This window comes from Anoplophora glabripennis, unplaced genomic scaffold, assembly GCF_000390285.2.
Source record: "Anoplophora glabripennis isolate ALB-LARVAE unplaced genomic scaffold, Agla_2.0 scaffold446, whole genome shotgun sequence".
NCBI lineage: Eukaryota > Metazoa > Arthropoda > Insecta > Coleoptera > Cerambycidae > Anoplophora > Anoplophora glabripennis.
In genome coordinates, this window is record NW_019416578.1 from 421,086 (window position 1) to 430,474 (window position 9,389).

The 9,389-nt window shown below is 31.3% G+C and overlaps 1 protein-coding gene across 1 annotated transcript; it reads right to left on the reverse strand.

Moving 5' to 3' along the window:
- Nucleotides 1–142: 142 nt before the first annotated feature.
- LOC108908736 (zinc finger protein 366-like) lies at nt 143–7,178 on the reverse strand. Its single transcript, XM_018712862.1, has 4 exons — nt 7,021–7,178; nt 6,627–6,920; nt 6,307–6,575; nt 143–2,397 (listed from the first exon to the last, which is right to left on the reverse strand). The coding sequence occupies exons 1-4, from the start codon at nt 7,135–7,137 to the stop codon at nt 1,299–1,301; spliced, it is 1,779 nt and encodes a 592-aa protein (XP_018568378.1). The 5' UTR covers nt 7,138–7,178; the 3' UTR covers nt 143–1,298.
- Between the last annotated feature and the right edge of the window lie 2,211 nt (nt 7,179–9,389).

A 9,389-nucleotide genomic window follows, 5' to 3' on the forward strand; every position in this document is an offset into this window, starting at 1 on the left:
GGTACGGTATTACATATAAAATCAGCATGTATAGTTAAATTTTATTTAATTAATTCAGGCCTACAATACAAAAACTATAATAGGGTTTAAACCTTATTTCTAAGTCTTAAAATATCACTAACAAAATACAATAGTGTGTTACTTACAGCTGCCTTAGAGTGAGAATTAATTCATGAATAAATTCAAGAAGTTTTTCATGAATTAACTCATCGGTTTTTTCATAATAGGTCACATACGTTTGGTTTTATATTGTTCTAAACTTTGTGGATTTCTTTGAAATATAGACAGATTGAAAATAAACACATTTTCGTGAATAAATTGAGATAACATGAAAAAAAAATGGTAATCATACTTTGCCAGTTTAAGTATCTCTAATTATAACGAATTAAAAATAATTTAACCTCGATATTTTTGATGGTACTTCCAAACTTCATGAAGAAATACACGAAAATTAGAACATGTTCTAATTTGTGTAGACTTATTTTTTAACTGCGGGAATAATTCACAATGTAAATTAAGTCCAGTGAGTAATTTTTCAAAATTACAAATATTTTTGGATATAAATTTTTTTAAATTCGTCTATTTAGATATATAATTTGAAGACCGCTGTTTACATGGAAAGGTAATGATCTTATATACGAATTTGCCGTATTATTAACAATAAAACCTCAATCTTTTGGTTTAAAAAATAGTAACTGGTTTTAAGGACTTAAAATTAAATTATGAATTAATAATCCACGTTTAATTCATGATAATAAAAACCGTAAACAATGGAAGAATTCATTTGAACAAGTTAAATCCTACAACAAATATTTAAACGCCTACCACCTGTTCAAAGAAAATTAAGGTAGTCGGTACAAAATACATTTAGCGAGTTGCCATAGCCTTCCCATCCGCATGTACAAAACTCAAATTTACAAAATGAATAATTTAGAACAATGTTAACAGACATCAACACTTCACTAACTTACATCTTATTCCAACATTTACGAACATATATTATCATATTCACATTTGTAGCTCTTAAATGCTTCTATTTTTGATATTTTGCACGACACACAAAGGGCAGTAATTCAGGCCTGCAAACATTTTTGTGCATCAAAAACTCGTTATGCATAGAGATTAGCAAAACACAGCGCTACATTTGTATTTAAGAAAGCTCTTTGTGCTTCAACACAAATTGATATTTAATACCACTCCTGTATTTAGTTTCACAATCGCAATCGTAACACTTGTACATTTCAACCTGAGATGGATCTTTGTGCTTCAATCGGTGTTGCTTCATATGGCAGCTGTATTTATTTAGTTACGTAATTGCAGTCGTTACACCTGTACATTTGAACCTGGAAGGTATTTTTATGTTTCAGTTGGTGCTTTATAATATAACTCCTGAATTTAGTTTCATAATCGCAGTCGTTACACCTGTACATTTGAACCTGCGATGGATCTTTATGTTTCAACTGGTGGTTTTTGATATGATCCTTGTATTTAGTTTCGTAATCGCAGTCGTTACACCTGTACATTTGAACCTGTGATGGATCTTTATGTTTCAATTGGTGTCGTTTCATATGATTGGTGTATTTAGTTTCATAATCGCAGTAGTTACACCTGTACATTTGAACCTGTGATGGATCTTTATGCTTCAATTGGTGTTGCTTCATGTGGAAGCTGTATTTAGTTCCGTAATTGCAGTCGTTACACCTGTACATTTGAACCTGGGAAGTATTTTTATGTTTCAGTTGGTGGTTTATAATATTACCCTTGAATTTAGTTTGGTAATCGCAGTCGTTACACCTGTGCATTTGAACCTGTGAAACATCTTTATGCTTCAGTTGGTGCTGTGTGACAGCACTTTTATATTTGGTTTCATAATCGCAATCGCTACATTTGTACATTTGAACCTGTGATGGATCTTTATGTTTCAACTGGTGCTTTTTGATATGACCCTTGTATTTAGTTTTGTAATCGCAGTCGTTACACTTGTACATTTGAATCTGAGAAGGATCTTTATGTATCAGCTGGTGCCGTTTGATATCACCCCGGTATTTAGTTTCATAATTGCAGTCGTTACATATGTACATTTGAACCTGCGAAGAATATTTATACCGCAACTGGTGCCTTTGAAGTAATTTCTTATTTTCAGTTTTATAGTCGCAGGTTTCCCACTTGTACACTTCCGAATCTTTCCCACATCTAGCACAGTGTGCCGCAAAATGGATCTTACTTCCAGTTTCATAACGACACTTTTCACATCTGTACAATTCATTGTGCTTCTGCTTATTTTTCATATTATATTTGTTCGGCGATCTATCCTCGTACTTACATCCATCCTCTTCTTCATCTTTACAGACACTCTCCTCAAATGGTAAGGTATCGGAACTCTCCAGTGGCGTGTCGCTGAAAAAATTAGCATATACAAGTACAGGGTATTTCCCAAAGCAAGGATTTAATTTTAAGAGGTCATAGGTTGATTTATTATTTCAGAGTGTACAGCGAGCAATGTTAGAGCTTTGATCACGCGCTCCCAGAGAACTCCAAATAGTCATCTAATAACCGAACGATTCGCATTCGAGGGTAGCGATTCACGGTCCTGCTCAAATGGCAATAATGCCATTCCGATTAAATTTTAACAATAAAAAAAAAGATCTACATTTTTCGACAAGAAAATAAGAAGTCGGTATCGGTAGATTTTTCGCATATTTCCAATTATTTTGCATAACGTGCACAATTTGCACCGGAAGGTACAATTCTTAGAGAAAAATTTTAAGTCTACCATGGGTCACGAAAGTGCATTATTGTATGATTTATTGAAACTTGAAAAAATGTATTTTTTTCGAAAAACTCAATTTTTGCAATAAAAATGCAATTTTTAGCCGTTTTTTTGCAATAACTAATACATTTGGTTATAGATTGACATCGGACAGTGCTCAAAGCTTTTGTTATAAAAAGTTCTATGACTGTTGTCTAAAACATTTTTTTCTAAAATGTTTAGGTTTTTTTTTAAATGAAACCCTAACATTTAGCTGAGGTAAAGTAGTTCGTACAATTCTACGGAATTTTTCGGTGTCATTGTTTCCTGAACTAAAGGATCCAGGCATAATCTTATGGAAATTGGCTTTCAGCGAAATCATCTCAATTTTTGATATGAGATAGGTCTTATCAATCTGACCAAAATTCCCAATGGCCACAACCCCCGGTAATGCCTCTTTTTACCTCTAGAGGGCGGTTAATCCCAAGTTCGCCATTATTCCATGGCTAGAAATTGGCCTCAATGATTTGGGATCGAGGGGGATTATCCCTCTTTATCCTGCCTCATCTCGTGTAGGCCTGGACAACCCCAAGTTGATCCAACTAGTGGTGCTCCTAAAGCAGTCACAACAATTCTTCGCTATCATACTCAATGGTTAAAATTACAAGTTTAAAAAAAAAAATCAGCACAAAACCAAAATGTTTGAAATTTTATAACTCACTTGATAATTAAATAAAAAAACTTTTTAATAACAAATTGAAAATTTTTTTTTAAGATTAATATTTTTCATAATAAATTTCTAACAAAAACGTTATTTTTTCAAGATTTAATGAATCATTGACTCTTAGTCAGAAATAATGCACTAATTTTTTTTCGATGTAACCAAACACGCTTACGACTAATAAAAAACTAGAAAAATAGTTTAAAACATTCTCTATTCATGGAAACTCAAATTTGTTTAAATTTCCCTGAAACTCATAAAATAAATTGAAATTTTCCGAATTATTAATAAAAAACTTAAAATTGGCATGCATTGAAGTTTGACGATGAATATCTTTTAAACGCTTTATTTAATCGATTAATCATAAGACACCATTTTTGTAGAGCAGTTAATTTCCTACAAAACTATGAATTGCGCATTTCATAATGATTTTTTGTTAACGAGTTATAAAATTCATAAGCAAAACCTCAACCTTTAATATCTTTTAAACGGTGAGGTGTACGAAAAAATTGAAAGTGACCTTTTTTGTAGAGAGTTCAATTTCCTACAAGTATATGAGGAGAGATATTTTTAACGAACAGTTGATAGAAGATATGATTTTTTTTTCTAATATTGAGGAAAAAACGGAAAACTGTAAAGCGGAGGACCTTCCTATTAAAATTAAGAGCTCATATTTGGAGAGAATTTTCTAGAGGTGTCTAGGAACCTATTTTTTAGAGTATAAAGTAAAAAAAAATTTGTCGATTTTTTTGACCCACCCTAATGTTAATGATGGTTATGAAAATAATTAAGTGAAATTCCTAAGGAATTCAAGAAAAAAATAGTAGGGAGAAAAATAAGGAACTGAAATTATAAGGTTACCTGCAAAAAATATGTGTTGGTATTTTTTCGATTCCTCCAAATGTAATTACTTTTGTTACTATTAGTCCAGGCGGTATCTGTTCTAAAAAGTGTATACTTGGGTAAAATGCATATGATCGGAAATTTTTGCTTTAATGGCTTCTAAATAACATCAGAAATGATAATTTTTCTATGCAAATAAAAAAAACGTGGCCTTAATTGTTGTTATTGCAAAAAAGTATAAAAAAATAGCAAAAAAATTCATTTTTTTCTTCGTCGACAACTTAAGCAACCATTCGTTTTAGACAAAAATGGAAGAGGAAAAAAGGTTTGTAATTAAATTTTGAACAAGATAGAGTTACAGTCGCAACTTACAAGTATTACCTGGTCCTGAATATTAATATAGTAAATAAATAAACATAATAAATAAATTATTTTTTAAAGTAACTGTTTATTGGCATGTCAAAAGTCCAATAATTAATAATAAAAGGTAGTTGAAAATATGGTAATTGAATTTTTTAAGTTGCAAGACATCGATTTAAAAAAAATCATCGAAATTGGTCCATTAGAAACTGAGATAATTGAAATTTTTCTGAGCGTCGCAGTTTTGAACGTGAGAATTCAGATTGGAGTAGCTGAGTGTTTGCTCCCCTCACCACTGATACTTTACTGATTTAACGCGGTCTTGAATATCTTTGAGTGACATTTTAAATGGGTCGCCCGTGATTGCAAATTTTGAAAATTTATATCTGGAAAGTACTCGGAATGACAAACCTATTAGTTCAAAAAACGGACCTTATACTCATAGTTTTGCTGTAAATAAGGGTTAGCTTTAACGGGCTATAACTCTGAAAATAATGGGCATATTATCAGGTTTCTTTTTTAAATACTCGTCTTTCCGAGTACTTTCAAAGCATATTTTAAAATTAAAAAAATTTGAAAAAACATTAAATTATTGCAATAGTTTATAAGCGTGAAAATTGCGAAAATGTTTAAACAATCACCAAGGCTCACCTAATCGTCCCATTCGAATTTTTCAAAAAGCATTTTAAAGCTTGAGAGCTCTTCTGTTTGTGGTGAAACTTTCAAGTATTCAAAGGCTTTAGATTTTTAGAAACAATTATGTAAAAACTATCGAACCAAATTGGTGAAATTTGGTGTGACGATTCTATGCACTAAGAAGTTTAATTGGGAAAGTATGAAGATCCTAGGTATTATTCAAGTGTCTGAAAAAATTGACAAATAAACTAGCATTTTTTGCAATTTTTTAAATGATTTCAGATTTTTGTAACAATAATTATTTTTTCGAATTGCAACTAACTCCATCTTGTTCAAAATTTAATTACAAAACTTTTTTTCCTCTTCCATTTTTGTCTAAGTTGCAAAGTTGTCGACGAGAAATCCAAGAAAAAAATGAATATTTTTGCTATTTTTTATACTTTTTTGCAATAACAATTAAGCCCACGTTTTTTTAATTACATAGAAAAATTATCATTTCTGATGTTATTTAGAAGCCGTTAAAGCAAAAATCTCCGATCATATGCATTTTACCCAACCCGAAACAGATACCGCCTGGACTATATGTCAATTTTCATTTAAATGTTTTGTCAACTTTGATGTCTTTTAACAAAACAAAGCAATTTAGCACATAGGAATTAATGAATTTGCTGTAACTAATACATTTGTTTATCAATTGACATCGGATTGGGCTCAAAATTTTTCTTATAAGTTCTACAACTTTTGTCTAAAACATTTTTTTCTAAAATGTTTAGTATTTTTAATTCTTTTTTTATAATGAAAAACTTGTTTGCAAAATTTGGCTGCCATTTTGAAAATGAGGCCCTAACATTCAGCTGGGGTAGAGTAGTTCATTCAATTCTAGGGAATTTTTCCTAATTTTTACGTGTCTTTGTTTACTGAACTAAATTTTGACACGTAAAAATTTAATTTCAAGCGCTTTACCATTTCTTTTAATGCTAAAATAGTCTTCCCTTACCTTCCTTCCTCGTCTTCAGATTTTATGTCGACACATTCAGTTTTGATTGATATTTCTGTCTCGTTATTATCGAATTCCCTATCAAAGTTTTCAGTCTTAACGAATAAATCAGATGGTGACGTTTCTATTTGACCTTCTGTGACTGAATTATCACAAACTCCATTAATTTTTTCTTCTGCCTCTGAGCAATCTTTTAGGAAACCGTTGTTAGTGCACAGGGAATCCAAGCATGGCTTGCAAACAACGGGATCTTTGATGATATGTATATTCTACAAAGTAGTTTTGTTACAAAATATGCAAGCGTTTAATATCATTCATACCATTTGAGGAGCCAATTTCTCAATAGCTTCAAGTTCCTCTTCACGTATGCACCTAAACTCACTTTCTATTGGGTACATACACAATCGACATATTTTCTGATTGTCTGAAATTGACTCGTTTCTCTTTTCCTTCCTGTACACTTCTCTTAAGTCGAGCTGTAACATTTTTTCGCAATCCACATATGGAATAATTATGTTATCGGTATTCAGACACGTTGACTTGAATTCTAATGCTGCGTATAATTTTCTTTTGCAAGCACTACATATAACCTCCTTGCTCACATCATCCAATTTCTGAAATATATGCATTTTATTCAAACAGAACGACAATAACTATGTCACAAAATAACGTTCACGAATTGAAATAGTAGAAACTAATCTTTCACCGATTTACCAGTTTCAGCAAAAGAACATCAAGAATATCCCTGATAACGTTGTTTATTACTTCAAAATTTTTATCGGCTATAGTTTTAAGGCAAAGCCTACAAGAAGCTTCTCGAACACCACTCATTACAACAATTTCCTTTGAAATGTAAGTACGAAACAGTGACGTGACTTGTATCGGTTGTTTAACCTCAATTAAAACATTGGATGCTGACGGTTTCTATTCTTCTTCCTCTTCTATACTCGGTGGAATAGAAATGATAAAAGTTAGTTAATAATTATTCTACTCAGGTTTTTCTTGAACACCCAATTCAACTAGTATTAGTAACTAACGAATTATTGCAAAAAAAACCCAAACAACTCTGAGATTTAATTAAATTCGCATGTGAACAAACATGAATCCTGAAAAAATTAGAACATGTTCTAATTTGTGTACTTATATTTTAACTGTGGGAACAATTCACGGTGTAAATTAAGTCCAGTGAGTAATTTTTTTAAATTACAAATATTTATGGATATAAATTTTTTTAAATCCGTCTGCTATCAAAAAATTATTAATAATAAAACCTCAATCTTTTGGTTGCAAAAATAGCAACTTGATCGTTGACACATTTGCGGCATTCTTCTGCGACGCATTCGTTTTCTCTGATGAATTTAATAACACTGTGGAAAGTAACAATTGTCATGTATTACATTTGACGAAAATCTCCGAGTCCGATATTATGAAGGCAATTAAAAGACTAAAAAACAATATGTGTATGTACCCTGACCTAATTCCAGCATTTATTAGATGTAATCTTCTGCAAACAATCATACACTTGCATCTGGTGAATTTCCTGATGTCTGGAAAGTATCGCGTATAACGCCTGTCCACAAGAACGGAGCAAAAAATGAATTCTCAAATTATAGGCCGATTGCTATCTTAAGCAATTTTTGTAAGGTGTTTGAGACTATTTTGCACAACTTTATATCATCCCATACTTCAAATATAATTATCCCTGAACAGCACGGGTTCATACGAGGACGGTCAACAATTTCAAACTTACTGTGTAAGACACAATATATTTCTGCAGCTCTTGATGTCGGAAGTACTGTCAAATAAACTTAGCACCGTAGGTCTATGTAAATGGTTTAATACACTTCTGCAAAAAATTAAGGGAGCAAAAAAATTTTTCGAATTATTAGTGATTTTTCAGAATGCTGTATCTCAGTTAAAAATGATCGTATTAAGGTTTTAAAAAAAGCATTTTAAAGCGCCGAATGTCTAGTTTCCAGATTTCTTAGTTAAAAATTTTTAGTCATCATAGTCATCGCGAAATTCTAAGAAATAAGACTAAAAATTTTTTTTTCAATTTTTTGCGTTTTTTTCTCGGTCCACGGGCTTGGAAAAATTTTTTACACAAAAATCATGATATGGACTTGATAGCCTGTTCATTCAGCTTTAATTTCTTTTTTTAAATTTTTCTCTACGTTAATTTGACCCGGAGATATTCGACTACGAATACAAAAGCATCCTTTTGGCTTTAACCATCGATATCTCAGCAACTAATGATCAGACAGAAAATTGACGGGCAGTTTCGAAATCTCGAATAAATTTCCTACAAGGCTATGTAGCGTTCTTGGAAGAAAAAAATTTTCTTTCATCCTCGACATTAACTTGAAAAAAGTGAAAAAAAGTGACTTTTTGACTTGTTTTGCTAAGTCGACCGCATCTTTGCTAATATCGATGGAGAGTCTAATGCTTGTACGAATTTTTACACCTCGATGTACCCCCAAAAGCTCCGTAAATGGGCAGATCGATCTATCGAACGGTTTTTCCGGACCGCTTAATCAAAATTTCAGAAAAATTTAAAGGAGCAAAATTTACATTTCTGAGCACCCTGTAACGTTCGTAAAAATGAAAAATTTGATTTTTTTTCAATTCTTTCACAATTGGGCATTTTTTGCTCATTGAATTTGAAAAAAAAAATAATTTTTGAAAAAAAAACTTTTTTTTTAATTTTTGAAAATTTTTTGAAAATTTACTCTTTTTTATTTTTTAACAACTCAAGATAAAAATATTGAGTCATTTTTGAAGCGATGTACTCTTTCCGTACCGTAATTTCCTTTATTTTGAATTAACGAAATTGATTAAAAGTTGATACCCCCAAGATTGGTGTAGTCCTCGATCTGCGAAAAAATAGTGCGTATTATCCTAAACTTTCTTACGAAGCTAACAAGTGTGAAAAAAACAGTTTTTTTTTAAACTCTATCTTTGATTCAAAGGAACCAACCAACAGTTTTTCTCAAAACTAACAATATTTTTTGTAATTCTAGTGAAAAAAATTAATCAAAAGTTTTTGTAGACTTCAATTTTTTTAATTTTTGTCATGCCTAGAC